This window comes from Myotis brandtii, unplaced genomic scaffold (assembly GCF_000412655.1).
Source record: "Myotis brandtii unplaced genomic scaffold, ASM41265v1 scaffold191, whole genome shotgun sequence".
Classification (NCBI taxonomy): Eukaryota; Metazoa; Chordata; class Mammalia; order Chiroptera; family Vespertilionidae; genus Myotis; species Myotis brandtii.
Window position 1 is genome coordinate 6,884,568 of NW_005357115.1, and position 19,900 is coordinate 6,904,467.

At 54.1% G+C, this 19,900-nt stretch overlaps 1 protein-coding gene across 5 annotated transcripts in view; it reads left to right on the plus strand.

Annotated features, from left to right (window-relative positions):
- TTC7A (tetratricopeptide repeat domain 7A) overlaps positions 1 to 19,900 on the plus strand; it is a 108,707-nt gene that overhangs the window by 33,096 nt on the left and 55,711 nt on the right. For 4 of the 5 annotated variants that reach the window (XM_005864794.2, XM_014538475.1, XM_014538478.1 and 1 more), the window contains 4 exons: positions 7,037 to 7,115; positions 8,043 to 8,200; positions 8,788 to 8,851; positions 18,409 to 18,546. In XM_005864794.2, the coding sequence (XP_005864856.1) occupies positions 7,037 to 7,115; positions 8,043 to 8,200; positions 8,788 to 8,851; positions 18,409 to 18,546 (439 nt within the window). Of the gene's footprint in view, positions 1 to 4,931; positions 5,143 to 7,036; positions 7,116 to 8,042; positions 8,201 to 8,787; positions 8,852 to 18,408; positions 18,547 to 19,900 lie in introns of those variants that run through there. The other variant, XM_014538477.1, reaches the window with a different exon arrangement.

Consider the following 19,900-nt stretch of genomic DNA (forward strand, 5'->3'; position numbering starts at 1 on the left):
CCCAGAGGGGTCAGGAGCCAGGAGGGGGGATGGGGCTAAGGTAAGAAAGCCCAGAGAAGAGCCCACGGTGTGCCAGGCACCCCGCCTGACTTGGGATTGGAGCCGGGAACAGGACGAGGTCCCCTCCTGTGGAGCTCACATCCCAGTGGGAGTCAACAGTGAAGGAGCCAAAAGTAGTCGCCAGACCACGCTGTGTGCTAGGGAGGAAAAGGCAGGGAGGTGGGGGCGCTGCTGGGCAGGGTGGACTCCTAGGATGCAGGTGAGCATTCCCAGGGCCCGGTGGAGTGGAGCCAGGAACCAGGAGCTGCGTGGGTGCTAGAAGAGGTTTCTTAGGGCCTAAGGAACAGGAGAGATGGTGGGACCTGCTTCTGGGTGGGCATCTGAGAGCCAGTGCTCATTCCCACCTGGGCCTGGGGCGAACCCAGCCCCCAGAGGGCCTGGGGCAGAGCCCCTGCTGAGAATTGAGTGCTCTGCCCCCCCACTCCCCCCCTCCCCAGATCAGATGGCCACAGCAGCGCCTGCTCCCAGGATCCAGCCCTGTCCCTCCCTCGGGGATTTGACATAACTTAAAGGGTGTGGTGTTCTCCACTGTGCAGAGGGGGTGACGTCTGCTTGAGCTGCAGACAGCACTTCTTTTATTCTGAGCTTCAGTGGAGCCTGGGCCTCCCTCAAGCTGCCCGGTTACTCATTCAGTGTGTCTGAGGGACATTCATTTTTTCCAGGGGTCTTGCCCTATTGATCCAGCAGTTAATTCCCCCAGATGACTCCTGCCCCTTGCTCTGTGGCTGGTGACACAGAGCCTAATTGATCTGGAACTGTAAGTGCTGGCTTGAAAGGACAATCAAGAATTGGGAGGCCCCAATCTGGGATGCCTGGCATTCGACTCCCCTCATGGCCACCAGAGGGCAGTCGTGGACTCTGGTTGGAGCCTCGCCCCAGGCAGTTCTGAGAATGCCAGCTGCCAGGAGGGGGCACCTTTCTGGCATGTTCTTGGGAGGAGGAGGGGAAGGGGGAATAGTGGTAGCTGGGCCCAGGGCCCTGGCCGCAGGGGAAGCTTGGTTTTCCTTTGCAGGAAGTAGCTCCAGGGGGTGAGCAGCAGGGGAGCTGGGACAATACAATGCCCTGGAAGCTGACTGTCCCTCCTGGCCTTGACCACAGGGACCAAGTCTCTGGGCATCTCCCAAGAATAAGAACGTGAGCCCAGTTAGCTCTTTTCCTACAAGTGAGCAAGGGGCCATTTCTCTTTGGGGTGGTTCTTTTTTCTTCCTTCTGCCTAGCCCACTCTTGGCTCAGGGCTAGGAGTGAGCTTAGGCCTAACTGTGTGTTCAACCAGGTGGGCTATGTCTTGAGCATGTTCTTAAAAAAAAAATGTCTTTAATTACTAAAGCCACATGTGCTCATTATACCAAAACCAAACAATAGAGAAGGGAGTGTGTGTTTTCTAAGGGAGTTCCCAGGAGCTTGGCAGGTTGTTCAGCCTTTTGAAAGCACTCTCCCCTTCTGTTGTCGTGCATACACACACACACACACACACACACACACACACACGCTTCACCTTGGCAACTAGGTGCTGAGTTGAGAAGCAACTAAGGCAGTTAGGGCTGCAGATGGTTATGAGGAGGCACCTTAGAAAGCCCAGCCTGCTTTTTGGTGACCCTGTGAGGGTTGTGTTCAATCAGCATCGTTTTGTCTTGCTCTCAGCAGCCACGCAGTATCTGCAGTGCTGGGGGAGGGCAGGAGCATATCACTCTAAGGGGGATCACTCCAGAGCGAAGCCCAGGAGAACCTCTTGGTGGTCTGTGTCACATTTGGGGGCACAGGGAGACCTGAGTCCTGCAGGGGAGCACACGCTCTTCCAGCCTCTGAATGCACAGCCTGCTTATTGTCAGCACCCCTGCCCCTCCCCCACCCCTGGCTGGGGGTGAAGAGCAGAGCTTTAGTTTTTAAAACTGATGGTGTGGGTGGGTCCATGGCGGGAGTGAACAGCTTGATAACCTTTGAACTTCACCCGTCCTTGCCTCCGGACTCAGCCCTCCTGCTGTTGGGACCTGCCAGCTATCTGTGCTCTTCTGAGTCTTTGAGCAGAAACCTCTCATACACAGTTTGTAGTGCCAGCCCCGAGATGGGACTTCTGGCCAGGGTCGTATGCACTAGTGTCTGAATAGGTTCCATTCAGCCATAAATTCCAGCCACTTTTTTATTCTCTGTTTCAAATCAAACTAACCCCCCCCCCAAAAAAAATGTGTGTGGATCACCTACTGTATGCAAAACAGTTTGCTAAGCTCTGACTACATCAAGAGGGGCTAGTTTATAACAGGCTGAGCTCCTTCCGTGCAGGGCCGGAGTGTGATGCTCAGGCATCTCTACGTTCATCCCACCGGTGTCTGTTAGGTGCCTGTTGAGAATAGGTCTGATGGCCAGGCACTTGGGATGCAGCAGGCACTTGGCAAAGATTTAGTTAGTTGAGTCCTGTGAGTCCTGGAGTTCTAATGGCCGGAAAGAAAAGGTGTCTTTTTAGTTCAAAGGCAGTAAACGCTGAACCTCATGGTGCCCGTGGGAAGCCTGCCTCTCCCCTTGGGTAAGTGATAGCCTGGAAAGGCAGGTATCTTCCAGGCTTTCACGTTCCTATTGGGAAATGGGGGTTATTTATTCCACATTTGACTTCCCGAGTGCCTTCCATGTGCCAAGCCCCGTGCTGGTCCTGGGATAACAAAGCCTCAGCCACCTTTTAAAAAGCTGCGAAAACTGAAGGAGATGAAGCACTTTGAAAAATCCGCACTGCTGCCTGCTGCTGACTGGGGACCCGAGACGTGTACCACCTCCTGCACGGCCCACTGGAGGCCTCCCTGAGCTGTTGCCTTGACCTCTCCCAGCGTTCACAAGTCCTCTTGCTTTCTGCTCCTGGCCAGCCGGGCTTTCCTGGAGTTGGAATCAGTGGCTTCCTGGCTTCTCCACGTGCAGCCTGATCCTGGGCCAGGGTTTGTTTGAGACCCTGTTTGGATATTGTGAAAAGTGGCAGCTTTGCTCAGAAAGGTCAGCGTGAGAGACGGAACAAAGAGATCTTTCAAGCTGGCCCCTCGAGAGGCTCGGAAAAGCCCCAGCTCTACCTGGTGCGGGCAGCCTGAGGCTTTGGGGCAGATTGCTCAGGCTGGTGGGACAAACCCCCTCTGGGTTCTCGTTTCCTGGAGGGGTGAGCTGAGGGGCACCTCAACAGGTCAGCGCCAGCTAGGAGCCCGAATCTCTCCCTGTGCAGTCCTGGCCGCTGGAACCCATGTGTTGGGTTTTCTCTATATGCATTTAATAAAATTTGGGCTTTCCCCAAAAGATGCCTGAGGGTGATTATTCCTTAGCTAAAGAATTCCTGGGAATTTATTTTGATACCAAAAGCCCTTACCGATTCAGAAATGGTAAAAATACACAATTTTTTGAACATAGGATCTTGTTAAAATGCAGTTCTAACTCCTTGTCTGTGTGTGTGTTGGAGGAAGCAGGGACTCTGAGAGCCTGCATTTCTCTCAAGCCCCCAGGTGATGCCCGTGTCCCTCGAGGGCCTGGGAGCACCCTTCAGTGCTGATGATATAGGGGCCAAAGGCGGAGAGAGGACAGTCCTTGCGCTAGAGTGGAAAGAAGGGGCCACAGTCCCTCTTGGCTCTGGCCTCCTGGTCGCAGCCTGGGCCAGACTGCCAGGGAGGAGGCTGGCAGGTGGCCCACAGAGTGGAAAATCACCCGCAGGTCCCAGGACCCAGCCCCACCTCAGCCCATGGCCATTTGGCCCCGCTGCCAGGACAGAATTCTCCGGCAGACTTGCCAGCCAGCCATTTCCTCTCTCCGGGAGCTCGTGCAGTCTGTCTGTTTCCTCTCTCCTGGTGGTGGCCTGCTGTCCAGCGCGGGGGTCGTGGTCTCAGTGGCATCGAAGGGCTATCTGCCAATTCTTCCTATTGAACTCATGGGGGCTCCCAGCCTGTCTCTGGTGTGACCAGGGAATCCTGTTCTTATGTCCCCTGGGCGGCGGGGGGAAGGGGGGTTGATGGAGTGAGTAAGATGGACACAAAGCTAGAGGATCTCCTCAGGCACTTGCTTCCTCCCCCTTACTATTAGCTCCTGAGCATCCATGCAAAATAATGTGGCAAATTACGTTATAAGTAATATGGTCTTTAGGACCCAAATTAGAAGGAGAAAGGAAAATAACTAATATTTAGTGACCACATGCCTGGGTATGCTTGGGGCTTCTCATATGTTCATCTTCCTGACAGCAAATGAGGAATCTTCCTCCCAGAGATGGAGAGACTAGGACTCAATGCCTTCCTTCCCAAGATTTAGGATCTGACTGCAAATCTGGGGTCTCCACATCTGGTTGTGTCTCTGGAATCTGGCTTCTTAGCATAGGAGAATGGGAAGACACTGGGGGGTCATCTAAACCAGTGGTTCTCAAATCTCAGTGTCTATCGGAACCCTCTGGAGATCTGATAAAACCCAAATTGCTGGGCTGGAGTGGGGGATCTCAGAATTTGTTTTTCTAAAAAGTTTCTAGGATGCTGATGCTGCTGGTTCAGGGACCACACTTTGAGAACCTATGGTCTAAACCAGGGGTGGGCAAACTTTTTGACTCGAGGGCCACAATGGGTTCTTAAACTGGACCGGAGGGCCGGAACAAAAGCATGGATGGAGTGTTTGTGTGAACTAATATAAATTCAAAGTAAACATCATTACATAAAAGGGTACGGTCTTTTTTTTTTTAGTTTTATTCATTTCAAACGGGCCGGATCTGGCCCGCGGGCTGTAGTTTGCCCACGGCTGGTCTAAACTGTGGTTTCTCAAAGTATGGGCTGAATAGCTCTAGCAATACACAAGGTGGTTTTAAGTGATACACCAACTTTTAAAAGGTACTTCTATATTTAATATCTGTTAGCAAAAAAAAATAACTAGCACACCAAATCCTGATTTCGGGTATTTTTTATTTAGGTAAGATAACTACTGAAATAAAAAGAAGATATAAAGAAAAGTATTACATGAATAATAACTCTGATGGTATGCAGCTAGTAGCAAAAATTGTAAATGTAGTATACAGGTAACAAGTCTGGGAGATGCTGATCCAAACTGAAGGGCTGACTTTATAGAGGAGACCATGCACGGCCCACAGAGGTGAGCCTGCCTCCCTGGGCCTCTTGGCCATCAGTAGTAGCGTCCATACTTGAACTGTTTCTAAGGACGCTATGGTGCCCTGTCCTGTCTACCCCTCACAGTTCTTCAGAAGCTCTGGGAAGGTCATTGTGACTCTGATTCCATCCCACAGGTCTTAGTCTCTATTCTCAGCTTTACAGACAAGGGTCTGTGTTTATAATGTTGGTAGTTTGCATGTTTGGAACTTGTTTGTGTGAAACCAGAAGGCAGGGACTTGATCTACAAATCTGTCCTTTTATGGCTCCAGGCCCCGAAGCCCCCAGGAATCTGTTCCGTGTATGAAGGTTGCAGGAGATACTCGTGACTTTCCTGGCTGCCTCCTTTCGCTTTTTCACCCTCTGTGATCTTGCTTTTCTGTTTTCTGGCCCATCCGCCTCTGCTTTCGCTTATGTGCTATGATCCAGGGCACTCCTAGAATAAATGAGAAGAGCATCCTCAGATGTTGGCTGAGCACATGCTATGCACCAGGGGCTGTGCTGGGGCTGAGCCTCAAGAGCACGGCAGGAGTCCTCAGGGCACGGGAGGTCAGCCCATAAACAGAAAATGACCAAAAGTGTCGTGCTTGCTTCAGAAGAGGAATTAACGGGTGCAAGAGTGACACAGCGTGGTGAGGGACCTGGGAAGGCTGCAAGAAGGAAGTGATATTGGAAAGTGTTTTTAAAGGATAAATACGGGAAAGGCTGTTTAAGACAGTGTGAGGAGCCGGTGCCGAGACATGATGCAGGGAGCCGTGGTCGGTCATTCAGAAAGGACTTGAGTGGTGGGAGATGAGATGCAAGAGGGCAAGGGGCAGACTCAACAGCTGAAGACCTGTAAGCACTGAGGGGCCAACCAAGGGGCCAACCTGGGGCCAACAAGATAGACTCTTGCATGTTGGGTAGACCCTTCGAGGGACAGTGGAAATAGTTGTTCAAACTGCAGGCCACTCCCATTGGTGGGTTGCAGGATCTATTTAGTGGGCCTCAGCCGACATTACTTAAAAAGGGGAATAAGGGAGACATAAAATAGAAATATCAGAGTGGATTGCACGTAGTAGAGGCAGATGATGTCAAGAAACTTGCTTCAGTTGAATGTAAGGAAAGTGTATATATATCCTAGTTGCAATGTCAAATGTATTTTTTTTAAATATATATTTTATTGATTTTTTTACAGAGAGGAAGGGAGAGGGACAGAGAGTTAGAAACATCGATCAGCTGCCTCCTGCACACCCCCTACTGGGGATGTGCCTGCAACCAAGGTACATGCCCTTGACTGGAATCGAACCTGGGACCCTTCAGTCCGCAGGCCAACGCTCTATCCACTGAGCCAAACCGATTAGGGCAAATGTATTTTTTACTATGGCTCACACTTCTAAATGCTTAGAAATTATGTCAAGGCACAGAGGGATGACTGGAAGGGGTGAGGCTGGCCAGGGTGGTTATGTGGGCCTGGGGTGATGCAAGCCAATCTGGGCCCTATAGCAGAGACTGAGAGGTGAGGGTGGGTTCCAGTGTTGGCCAGATGCGGAGAGTAAAGACAGAGGATTTGAAACCAACTCAAGTCAGAAAGTTTGACACCAGCCCAAAGCTTTTGGGACAAAGTAACATCTTGTTTGAAACACTTGATCTTGGTCCCCTTCTGGTGGCAAACTGCAGGCCTGAGTTTCAGGGCATCTGGAGCGAAGGATCCCCCTGTTCTTTAATGGGTGATGTCCTAGCCGTCTGGGGTGCTAGTGTTACAACTCTGACCTTCCATTCCAGTTATTGAGGGTTTTCAGACAGAACTCAGGCAGGCTCCTCGTGTCTGCAGGTTTGATGAGGATGTCTTTGGGGGAACTAGGCTGGTTCTGACGCTGGCTGTGCTGTCTTCCCACTAGGAACATCGTGAAAGGCATGAGAGAGCTCCGGGAGGTCCTACGGACTGTGGAGACCAAAGCAACTCAGAACTTCAAAGTGGTAACATGGAGGGGACCCCAGGGCTGGGTGCTGGGTGCTGGGTGCTGGCTGTAGCTGGTTTACTCGGGGGTCAAGTTCAGTGGGAGACAGCAGAAGTCCTGGCAGGCATCAGGGATGGCAATGTGTCACATGCATACTTCTCTCCCAGCGTGCTCATGGCACACATTGTCAGTCGGTCACAGCACTTTCCCACGAAGCCAGGAAGCACCCGAAGCAGCCTTCTCATCACACTGCAGATGGCCCCAAGCCTTGGGTCAGAGTTGAAGCCTGCTGGCACCATACCCTAGCAAGGTGGTGGGCTAATTCTTAGGGATCTTTGCTCTTAGTAAATAACCTTGACTCTGCTTTGCTGCCCCAATTAAGGCCTGCCTTCTGAGGCTTTCATTCACCCCATATCAGAGCCAGAGCAGCTTTTCATTGTAGAATTTTTGCTCAAGTATCAGAAAGGCATTTGGTAGAAAGAGCTAGCTGACTGTGCTATGGCTTTGCAATGTCAAATGTATTTTTTTTTTTTACTATAGGTCACACTTTTAAAAGCTTGAAAATTATTGTAAGGCACAGAGGGCTGACTGGACGGGCTAAGGCTGATGGGGTGATCATGCAGGCCTGGAGAGAGGCAGGCCAGTCTGCAAGGGCCTATGGATACTCAGAGCTGTGCTAGGCCCCACAGGGTCAGGAGAAGGGGGAAATGCACCTCTTGTCTAGGAGGGAGAGAGGAAAAAAGATTAAGTAGGAGCCATCAAAGGCCCACAGAAAGGACGCTGGCTCACCACCTGCCGTGCCGGAGGGGCTCCTGGGAGTGGAATGGTGGGCCTCCTGGAGGGGCTGCACTTGGCAAGGCTGGGAGGTGGGTGGAGGGCACTCTGGCCACATCAGGGGAGAGTGACCTGGACCTGGGCCTGGGCCTGATCCCGCCCTCTCTGCCAGGTGGCGGCCAAGCACCTGGCGGGGGTCCTGCTGCACTCCCTGAGCGAGGAGTGCTACTGGAGCCCCCTGTCCCAGCCTCTGCCTGAGTTCATGAATAAAGAGGAGAATTCCTTCATCATGCAAGCCCTGCGCAAGCCTCACCTCTACGAAGGAGACAAGTAAGCTCTGCCCCTGCTGGACCGCGCCGGTCTCACACCCAGGCTCCGGCCCCGCTGGCCGCCCCTCTCTCTGCCCCATGCACTTCAGCCACCACCCAGCTCACTGCCAGGCAGGCTCTTCAGTGTCAGCAGGAGCCACGTAGCCTAGGAAAGGCAGGTCTCGAGTGGGCGTTGGCAGGAGACTCCTATAGAGCATCCAAAGGCCACACAAATTTTGGGGGGGGAGCACCTGCCTTCCTAGTTGTCTTACTTAATATCGCATCTCTCTTGTTTGTGGCAGTAATTGAAGGTGGGGTCTGTGACCGCCCGGCAGACTCCTCGCCCAGCCTCCTCACACAGTGCCAGGCACTGGAAGGGCCATTTCCCCAGGAGCATTCGCAGTATTTCCAGGCTGGCGCCACCCAGCATTTCAGATCCATAACTCTGGGGCGTGAGCCAGCACTGCAGGTGGCTCCAGTGCCTGTGAATTATGCAGGAGAGGGTCACCTTACAGGGCTGGGGCAGACTCCGGGCAGAAGGCGGGCAGGTGACGGGCCAGCGTCACTGTGAGGGCCGTGCTGGAGCCACGCGCCTTTTGTGTCTTTCAGCCTCTACTGCCCAAAGGACAACATCGAGGAAGCCCTCCTGTTGCTCCTCATCAGCGAGTCCATGGTAAGCTCCAGGCCTTCCCCTGCCCCACCAGGTCCTGGCCTCCCAGGGTCATCCCTGAAGCAGGATTCTTAGATCTACCCCCATCCCACCCCACCTCCACTGGGGTGAGGTGCACAAGGTTTGGGTCAGGTGCATAAGGCTGCACTTGGGGTCCTGGGTCCTGCCCCCAAATGAGGAGGGCCTGAGCTAACAAGTCCCCACCCACCTCTTCTGGGATTACGAGAGATGGATATCAGCACGTCAGCTGTCTGCATCCAGCTGTCTGCATCCTGCAGCTCTGTGCTGGGTAAGGGAATGGGAGGAGCCTGCAGATGGCCTGGGTTCAAGTTCCAGCTCTGCCACTCGTTAGCTGAGGGCCCTGGGCAAACCGCCTAACCTCTCTGAGCCTCAGTTTCCTCACCTTTAAAATAAAAGTAACTCCCAGAAGTTAGTTACAACGGGCCTGTAAAAGGAATTTACTTGGTCACAAAACTATTTCTCCAGTGTCATCTACCTTGTGCCAGGCCACCTGCTAGATGCCAGAGTTGCACCAGCAAACAAAACGGAGAAAAGTCCCTGCCCTCGTGGAACTGACGTTCTAGTGAGGGATGGGCAATGCTTTAACTATAACTACTAAAATATCCCGGGTACCAGTGTCTGTGTGCCGTGGGAAAATACGGCAATGGGGGGATACAGTGTGCGGGACAGAGCACATGTGAGGTGCTTTTCAGATGTTTTTATGAGCCCCATCCCTGCCCTAGGCAGGGAGACAGCACACACACATGCGAACATACACATGCGTGCATGCGCGTGCGTGCACACACACACACACACACACACACACACACACACATGCCAGGGTTTGGAGGCTCAGCAAAGGGGAGAGGTGTAGTTGGGTGGTCCAGGAGGTGGTGAGATGATAGATGCCCTGGTCCAAGGGAGGTGGGGGAGAGTGGGCAGGAGCAGCAGAAGCCAGGTGTGGAGATGCTGTTAACACAGTATGGCATGGGGGAGCCCTCTGGCTGAGGAGCCCCTCAGAGCCTGTGAGCTGGGGACCCCAGGTTGGGAACTAGATTTTTTAAAATGATGCATCTGAGAGCAGGATGTGGAAGTGAAGTTTAAAAAACTAAGACCTAATGGGCTGGATCCCTGAACAGCCAGATACGGATGTTCCTTTAGGGACCTGGGACCGTGCGATGCCAGGGCTGGTTTAGAGAACTTTGGTCAGTGGGTTACCTCCGGCTCAACGGGTCTTCTGGCAAATAGACAGAAGGAGGGACGCTGGACTAGGGGGCAAGAGGTTGTATTCTTCCTCAGCCGGCTCCGTTGGGATTTGAGAGCTCTGTGAAGGGGCGTGGATATTTGAATCTGAGTGCAAACTGGCCAGGGTGTGGTCCTGAAAGGTTTGCAGGGTGTGGGCTTGTGAGGGGGGATGTGGCTGCTACAGGGAGGGGACATCTAGCTGGTGAGTCCGATGCGAAGCTAGAAGTACCAAGTGCCGGATCTGATTTTCATTGGAGAATAGTATACTTTTCACAGAAAAAAAGGATCCTCACTCAGACCAACAGACTGAACCCCAGTTTCTAATTATAAAACCTCAGACATAGACCAGCACCCCCTCTCTGTCCCCTACACGCACCTTGGTTATCTCACCACTTTCTCTCTCAGGCAAATTGCACTGAGGTCACCTCTCTCAGGAAACATGGGTTGTTATCGTCACCTTCCTGTGCTGAGGGTTACAGTGTGGTCCGCAGGTGGAAGGTCAAAGGTGAAAGTGAACATTTCTTAGGTCCTTTCTCTGCCAGGTTCCAAGAGGTAGGCATTGTATTGAGCTACTAACGATTTCACATGGTTCAGTGTAATACTGATATGGTCCCATCTTACAGATGCGATAAGTAAGGTCCAGAACAAGTATGTGTCTTGGTCAAGGTCACACTAATAATCCTCGCAACCGAGATTTGAATCACATCTGTTTCCCTAAGTAGCTTCTAAAGCACAGGCGGGGATCGAGGCTGGGCTTTTTGTCTCCCCAAGAATTTTCTGTGGGTGCCCAGGACCAGAGTTCGGAAGCCTTCCCATTGAAGGGAGGAATAACTTTGGGACCTCGAGCTGCCCTAAAATAAGATGAAGAACACCTTTTGCTAAAAGGTGGCCCACCTTTGGAGCCAGGGAGAATTTTCCTGAATGTGTGGTTTCCCTCCAACCAGCTCTTTCCCCTTTTTGAGAGGCTGTGTGGCTGGCTGGCTGGCTTGATCAGGAGACGCAGGGGGTCCAGGCCTGCAGACCAGGCGGTGTCCTGGGCATTCCCTGTAGCATGCAGAGCGGAGGAAGTGCTCGGACTCCGAGTGCACTGCAGCCGGGAGGAGGCACCTCCGGGGCTGGCTGGCTGGCTGGCTGGTTTCCTCTTGCTCACACCAAGCCTGTCACACATTTAGAAACTTCAGCATTTGCGGGGAGAGCTCTGGCAATGGACTTCGCTTTGGTGTCTCATCTACAGAGCGCTTTGCACCTGGAATCTGGAGCTGGTTGCTGTGGCTCAGAGCTGTTTCTCAGTGACCAGACCGACTCTGGCTTCTCTCTTGTACTCGTTTCACACCATCCCTCCCTGCAGGCAACATTCTCCAGCAGGTGTGGGCTTCACTGTGCGAGCCTCCGGGGCTCCTGCTGGGACCCTCCATTGGACTGAGGTTCAGTGTGGCCGCCATGTCCCTGCAGGGTTTTCCTCATCTCCCTTTGACGCTGGCTGTGTTTGCCTGCAGATGACAGGGACAAACCTCTAGAACAGCAGCTGCCTGCTGTGGCTGCTACTTGGGTTCTCCTAATACCTGCAGGATTCATTATACTGCAGTGAACGCTTTCTCAGCGCAGTCAGCCCAGGAGGTGTCACCCAGCTCTCCACCTCCAGGATCGCGAGGCCAGGGCGTCTACATGTCTCCCAAGCACTGCAGCCCCTGCTCTGTGGCTTGGAGTTCAGAGGAGTAGCCTGCCTGGGATCGGGTGTGGGGATGGTGCCTTGGACATGGTTTTTGTTATGGTCTGACTGAGTGTAATCAGAATGAATGGGTCAGCTCTTGTCTTCTGAGAAGTAAATAGAAATCTTAAATGCTTCCACAGAATCGCAAGGGATATGGGGCTATAACTGGTTGAAGAGTTGTGTTTTGGATCCAGTTTTGAGTCTTTGAGGCCAAAAGAGCATTTTAAAATCATCTCCCATCCACCTGATCTTGTTTGAGCAGCGTGCGGGCTGTGCTCAGCACAAGATGCCGTGGCAAACAGTGCAATCAGAGCCCCTGTCCCACGTGTACTCCCACCAGTGGAGTGTGTGTCCATAGACATGAGAGAAATCCCGGTCCCCAAATCAGAAGGAATTACCCCATCTGCTGAACCCCAAATGCATAGTCTAGGTTTTGAAAGAATCATGTCTCAAAACCAGCCTGATTTTTCTCAAACAGTCATGGGACCAGGAGGCACGGCAATCTTGGCTGTTTCTAACATACTGATCTAGGGCATAAAAATATGTGGGACAACAAAGTGAATCCTGGGCCCCTGTTCCTTCAGCTGCTGGAAAAGTCGCTGCAGGTGGCAGGCTCTTGGGAAGTGAAAGGGCGGAAAAGGCCCGGTGGTGAGTGATGGGGCAGGGGAGGGGGTGGTGTGTGGCCTTTACAAACCAAATGTTTGCCAGACCCAATGTCAGACGTCCACGATTTGAATCCTGAATTTGTCATTCACAACCTATGTGGCCTGTGTAGGTTTCTTACCTTCCTGATTCTCAGTTTTCTGTAAAATGGGGCTAAGAAAGCCTCTCTTGCAGGGCTTTGAGCTGATTAAGTAAGAAAATGAGCACAAAGGTGCCTGGTACATGGTGGGTGTTCAACACGTGTCTGTTTTGTCCTGATAAATACGTGGTTCTGACTCAGTCATTTTAGAAAACATTTAGATTCATATCCGGTTGGGAGAAAAAAATTGGTTTGAGGACACCATTTGGTTAAAAAAAAAAGGGGGGGTGGGGGCTTCCTGGGCTTGATTCCATGTGGGACTCAGACGAGCACAGATTGTTCCAGCTCTTGGCACCTGGTTTGCTCTCACATGAGGCCCTGCTCTGCTGCGGGCTGCGATGGTAAAGGGTATGATCACACTGCCAGCTCAGAACACTCAGTTCAGGAGAGGGAGAGCCGCGCCCTCGCTGGAGGGAGAGCGGGGATTTCTGCGGCAGGCTGATGCAGCAGGAGCGGGGGCTGGTGCGGGCCTGGCCCCGTCGCTCGGTAGATGGGACACATCACAGAGCCTGTTCTTTCTTGGCTCTGGACGTGCAGCTCGAGAGCTAGTGGTAGTTAGTGGGGGACAGCAGCCCAAGTAGAACATGACAGCATCCTCCAAGGGGGGGGGCAGGCGCTAGGCACAGATGTTGCCAGGAGACTCGTTTCCGGGGCAATTGCTGTGGGGTGTCAGCAGACGACCCTGAGGCTGGGTCCTTGGCCAGTGGCGAGGCTGTGTCTGAGGACAGGGCTGAGCAGGACCCTGGCCACATTGCCCAAGGAGCCTGTTCTCTGCAGAGAAGCAGCGTCCAGGCCTGATTAGGTTTTGCTTTGGTTCTCCCACAAGAAGAGACATGCCAGGCCTTCTGATGGCCAGGACGAGCCTACTGGACACTTCCTCAGAGGCATCTGGGGGCAGGGAAGGAGCCTGGGAGTGAAACCAAAATGTCTAGGTTCCAATCTGAGTCCCAACCACCTATCTGTATGCGTTGGGTGCCTGCCTGGCCTCCCTGGGCCTCAGTCTTCACATCTGTAAAATAGGACAGTAGTATGTGAGAGGTCATTGTGAGAATTATGAGATACCACTTACAAAGTGTCCACAGGTTAGTTCCCTTCCCTTCTCTTACGCTGTTTGTGTCCAGGGCTAGAGAGGAGAGACAGCTGGACAGAAGTGAAGGCTATTACTGTTTGAGGCCCTGTGGCTCACAGAGAGTCAGAAGGGGCTGGGCAGAGGAGCACAGGACTGGCCACCAGGGGCTCAGCCTTAACTCTCAGGACCTTCTGGGGTCAGTTTCCCCATCTGTGAAGGGACCCTACTTACTGGTTTCATCCTGGGCTCACTGTGAGACCAGATGGTGATGGGCATGAAAACTCAGCTCCCGGAAGGGTAGTGCACGGCACACACATAAGGGGGGGGTTGTTTGAACAGGAGTCGCCTGCCATGGGTTTCCCGGGGCCGGCCCATGTGGGAAATGGACAGTCCCTCGTGGACCTTCCCCTGAGACCCGTATTGGCTTCATGGGTATTTGTCCAGAGACCAGATGCGGGCACGTTGGCTGTGAGGAGCTGTGGGGTGACGGGAGGTGGGGCGGAGCACTCCTGTGGCTTTGTCTCTTCTGATCTGCTGGAAGGCCTGGGACGAATGTCCTCGTGTCTGGGGGAGGCCGCCCCAAGACTAGGAGTAGGGACAGCCCTGTGAACCCTGCCCGGGATTAAATGCGTGGGGTCAACAAGAACTGGGAACCCCCAGAGGCGGGAGGCCTGGGGGTGGGCCCTGGGGGTGATGCAGGAGGACACCAGGGGAGCATATTCTGCCATTATTCCATTACCAGGAAGGACCATGATGGTGAGAAGAAAATTTAGGGTCCGTATGTTGCTTTAAGGCTCACGGGCGCTTCCACATCTGTCACTACATTTGACCTGGAGGATTTCCTAGCAAGGCCATGTACATGGTGAAGGAAGAGAGTGTGGCGGGGACTAGACTGAGGCAGGCTGCGGATGGCGCTGCGAGCATGTGTGGCTCTAAGGGTGTGAGCCCGGGGGAGAGGGAGCAGGACCCCCGGTGCGCTGGGCAGGGACTTAGCCCCCCGGCGTGCCTTCTCCTCTGAGGTTTGCTCTGGCCCCTGAGCTGCACGTGAATTTCTACTCTGTTGCTCCCTGCCTGGGCTTCTGCTTCCTTCTTTCTGCCCTATTTCCCCCACCCACCCTGTTGCCATGGTTACGTACATAGGCCAGGCCCAGCGGGCACCAGAGCATTTCACCGGAGCATTTCACCGCAGCCCTGCCCTGAAGCCATAGCAACGGCTGGGCAAACTTCTGCTTTTGGCTTGCCTTTGGGGAACCACGCTTCCCTCTTGGCACAGGCTCCAAGTCCTGAGGACCCCTGAGAAAGTGCCTTCCCTACTATCTGCCTGTTGGGGAGCCCCACCACCACCACCACCACCCTATCCCTCGGCCCAGGGATGCTGCTGCAACCCTCTCTCCTGTTCCTGTTCTTATGACCTAATTCCTTCCCAGTGCTGGAAATCCACCCCCTCCCGCCGGGTCCACCTTAGGAGACACTGTTCTCTTAAAGGTCAAGGTCGAGGGCGGACAGGAGGAAGTTCCCACACCAGGCCCAGAAATCTCTCAGATGTCACTCCTACACGTGCTTTGTGTGAGCCTGTACTGGGGCTGGGAGTCTGGAGACACGTCCCTGCCCCAAGAACTGGTGGACCAGCTGGACGGGTGTGAGGGTTGCAGTGTGCCCAGTGCTAGGGGAGGGGGAGGGTCCGGCCTCGCCTGGCGAGATACGTGCAGATACCAGTTTTGAGTTGTGAGGAGCTTGCAGGCACCCAAGTTGACAGCGGGAACAGTGACAGGCCATGGTGAGGCTAGGGAGCTGCAGGGGGCGTTCTGTGGGGGCCCAGGGAGGACTGGAGAGCTGGGGTCTGGGTGGGGGGCACAGGCAGGGCCTCTGATGGCAGCCACAGCAAGGAGGCTAGACTATCCTGGGGCGGTAGGCAGGGGTGGGAGTTGGGTTCTGGCAGGGGCTACTCTTCAAGGACAGACCAACCAGAGCGGAGACTTTTGACAGTTTGCTGCTCACCTGCCCCTGAATGAGACTGGTCAGCATGGGCGGGTCCCCAGATCTTAGATGCGTCTATTCAGGCTTCTCCCGTCACGTTCCCCCCCCTCCCCCTCCAGCCCCATGGAATAGCCACCCTGCAGGCTGCCTGCTCTGCTCCCTCTCCATCAGGTCCTCTGTCTCCCACCAGAATTCTCGCTCAGGTTCCACTCGGTACGTGCCTGTGCACTGAGCTGAGGGTGGGGACTGTGTCTCCCGTCCTCTCATTCCCTAACACCCCCACCCCAACGCAGCCTGGTGGGAGCTGCCTCTCCGGGCCCCATCCCTGCAGCCTGAGCTGCGGAGTCGCTGGAGGTGAAGGCTGGAGGTGGGGGAGTGGGGAGGAGCGTGGCCAGGCTCAGAGCAAGTTCTGGAGTTTGTGTTCCTACTCAGCTCAGTGAAATAGCTCCTGCCAAGCATCTCCTTAAAATTTCATCTCTCTTCCTGTTGGTGCCTGTGTGGGTGGATTTCACCAGGAAGGAGGGGGTTTCTCTGGCACTCCCTCTCCACGCCTCTCCCTGAACCCTTTCGGGTGCCTGGCCCGTGCTTGTTTACCAAGCTGGCACAGCGCTCAGCCTCTCCGGGGACCTCCTGGCCTCCCGTGCCCTCTCCTAGGGCTGGTCCATGTCCATGGGGGTGGTGGGCAGCCCTCGCGCATTGTGGACCCCTGGCCACTGGCCTGCCCTGCTGCTTGAAATGCCCCTGTGGGCGAGTCCCTTCCTTGGGTCTGACCATCACTGTGGCTTCCAGAAGCCTCTGTGGGGACACACTTTGGGTCTGCACAGCAGGACATCCAGCCCACAGTCCAGCCGCCCTTGGGCTTCTGCCTCTACAGCACTTGGGGTCCTCTGCCCTGACCTGGAGGAGGGGTGGTGGTCCTGGCCAGGGGGAGGATGTGAGGATCGGCTGTGATGGAGCTGACCCGCGGGATCTGGCTTTTCAGGGCCAGCAGTTCCCTTTTACTTTGTCAGGAAGGTCTGAGGTCCCGTGTGGGGAAGTAGAGGGGGGTGAGTCCCAACACCTGGAGGAGGTTCTGACCCTTGTGTGGAGGGAGGGGAAGCTGGGAAGAGGCCCCTTGGGCAGAGGGGAGAAGATGCAGGAGAGGGCAGGATGCTGGGAGCATCTGGCCAGAACTCAGCTTTGCTTCAGCCCTCAGGGTGTGTGCTGGGAGATGCAGGGGCACCAGAGCATCCCCAGCCTGGTCCCGCCCCTGCTGCTGCTGCTCAGCTCAGAAACTCCTGCCACTTCCGTTCAGCTGTTCTGAGTGCTGTCTCCAGGGTTTAGGTGTAAGGGCACTGGGGCCGCATGCCACAGCCCACAGAGCAAGGGGGTCTGGGATTCCTGGTGGTAAGATTTCAGGCTTGGTGAGAGTGCTCCCCCTTCAGCCTGCACCCTGCCCTCCCGAGCAGCCACCAAGCAGCACTGAGCTATGAACTCCTGAGGGCTGGATGCCAGCACAGAGGCCTCAAGGTTGGGGGAGAGGTTTAGGGGAGGAACAGAGAGTTCCATGGTTGGAAGGGGTCAAGGACAGACCTGTGGGTGATGGGAAGGAAGTATGGGGGGGGGTCCTTATCGGAGGGACTTGGGAGACCTACAGAGTCAGAGAAGGGGGCGCTGAGGGCCCACAGCTTGAGGCTCCATGAGTCACACAGCAGACCACCCCCCTGATGGGGACCATTCCACGGATTCTCTGAAGCTGTTTCTATGAGTGAACAGTTACAAGCACACAGAGCTCTTCTGTAAAACAACTGGTCTAACTCCTCAAAAATGCCAGCGTCCGAAAGACAGAGGAAGGCTGAGCGGCTTGTCCAGGTGAAAGGCCTCCGGAGACCTAGCACCCAGTGCAGGGCATGGCCCTGGATTGGATCCGGGAGTGACAAAAGTAAATGACTAGGAATGATGTACCCCAGCTCTGTGCTCAGCAGGACTCAGGGAGAGTTCAGAACAGAGATGAGGATGGACAGTAAAATCAGGATATGAACTGTTATTAGATGATAGTAATATCAGTGCTACATTACCTGAATTTGGCATTTCTGTCGTGGTTATAAAAAGAATGTCTTCTTGTGTTTTAGGGGTAAAGGGCCATATTCTCATAACGTATTATCTTTATTGTTATTATGTAGTATAGAGAGACACTGCAGATGTGGTAAATGTTAACAGTTGGGTTTACTGTTCTGGTATTATTCTTACAACTTTCCTGTTGGTTTGAGATTTTTCTTTTCTTTTTTAAAAATATTTTTTTATTTATTTCAGAGAGGAAGGGAGAGAGGGGGAGGGGGGGAGGGAGGGAGGGAGGGAAACATCAATGATGAGAGAGAATCATTGATCAGCTGCTTCCTGCACATCCGCCACTGGGGTCGAGCCCGCAACCCGGGCATGTGCCCTGACTGGGAATCGAACCATGACCTCCTGGTTCATAGGGTGACTCTCAACCACTGAGCCGCACCAGCGGGTGGTTTGAGATTTTTCAGAATAAAACATTGACTACCCGGAACTTGAGCCTTCAGAACTGCTCCCTCATGCCAGCCTGGGCTGGGAGTGGAGTTTTCTCTCTTTGGAGAGGGCCTATGTGGGGGTGAGGAAGGATCTGGCTGTTTCTGGGGGTGTGGCCACCTGCCTGGCCTGGGTCCCTGGGCCTGGGGGACAGGGGCTCTATTAGGACAGGCATCTGCATATTTTCTGTTCTCACTCTTTCCCAAAACCATGTCCCCCGACAGGCTACTCGGGATGTGGTGCTGAGCCGGGCGCCAGAGCAGGAGGAGGACCGGGCGGTGAGCCTGAGGAATGCGGCGGCCATCTACGACCTCCTGAGCATCACGCTGGGCAGGAGGGGACAGTACGTCATGCTCTCGGAGGTACGGCCAGCTCCTCCCTCCCAGGAGAGAATGTGATGGAGCCACCAGGGGTCCTCCTCCATGGTCCCTGCCCTGTCTCCACCAGGGGTGCAGCTTCGTTTTCCAATGCCCTCCACCAGCAGGATGTTTTTGCTTTTACTGATGTTATGTGTTTTGTTTTTGGTTTTTAGAGTAACACATGGCACTGTATAGAGAAGCACTAGAGCAGCGGTTCTCAACCTGTGGGTCGCGACCCCTTTGGCGGTCGAACAACCCTTTCACAGGGGTCGCCTAAGACCATCCCGCATATCAGATATTTACATTACGATTCATAACAGTAGCGACATTACAGTTATGAAGTAGCAACGACGATAATTTTATGGTTGGGTCACGACATGAGGAACAGTATTTAAAGGGCCAGAAGGTTGAGAACCACTGCGCTAGAGGAAAGTTATGCACCCCTCAGTTTCCCCCAGGGATGAAACTGGTGTTTTTATTCATTTGTTTGTTTAATCCTCACTGCAGATATATTTTATTGATTTTAGAGAGAGGGGAAGGCAGAGAGAGAGAGAGAGAAACATCAATCGGTTACCTCCCATACACACCCTGATAGGGACTGAACCCGCAACCTTTCAGTGTATAGGATGGCGCTCCAACCAACTGAGCCACACTGGCCGGGGTGACACTGGTGTTTTGTGAGTTCCTCTCCTGACAGGGTTCTGAGCTGGGTAGACAGACCCCTCCTCCATTCTGTTGGGCAAACCCTGCTGGGGCCATGCTCTGGGCTGTGCCCAGGGGATGGTGCCTCTTTGGGGTAGGGGAGTCAGGGGTACTGAGCTGCCCCTCTTTTCTGCCCCCTGCCCACAATGCACATGGCACACACAGTCTTGAGCTCTTAAATCCAGACTGAGATCCAGGTGGCTGTGGGGCCCTCTCTCAGTGAGCCCCTTGGCAGTAGATTCCCTTTCCTCACGGTTCCGAAGGCTCCTGAAAGGAGGGACAGTGACACCTGCCAAGCCCCTGCTCACGCCAGGCACCATGCCAGGGGCTTTCTGAGATGGTCCCTCTTGAACTTGTGGTGGTCTCTTAAGTTTATCATGAGGTAGGCGGGACCCAGAGAGGTGGTGGTTGGCCAAGGAGGTGCAGGGTGTGCATGTCGAGCCGGCATGTGAACCAGGCCACTGAGCTCTCCAGGTGCATGCCGTCTGGTCCTGTGCCCCTCCCCTGACCCCACACCACCTGATCATGGCCACGCGATGAATCATATACGGGCGGCATCTGCCTCTAGTCCCTGGAACCACGTCGGTTGGGGACCATTGGTTCTCAGCAGGCAGCCCCTGGTCTGGGCTGCCCAGGACTGGCCAGGCCGGGCACT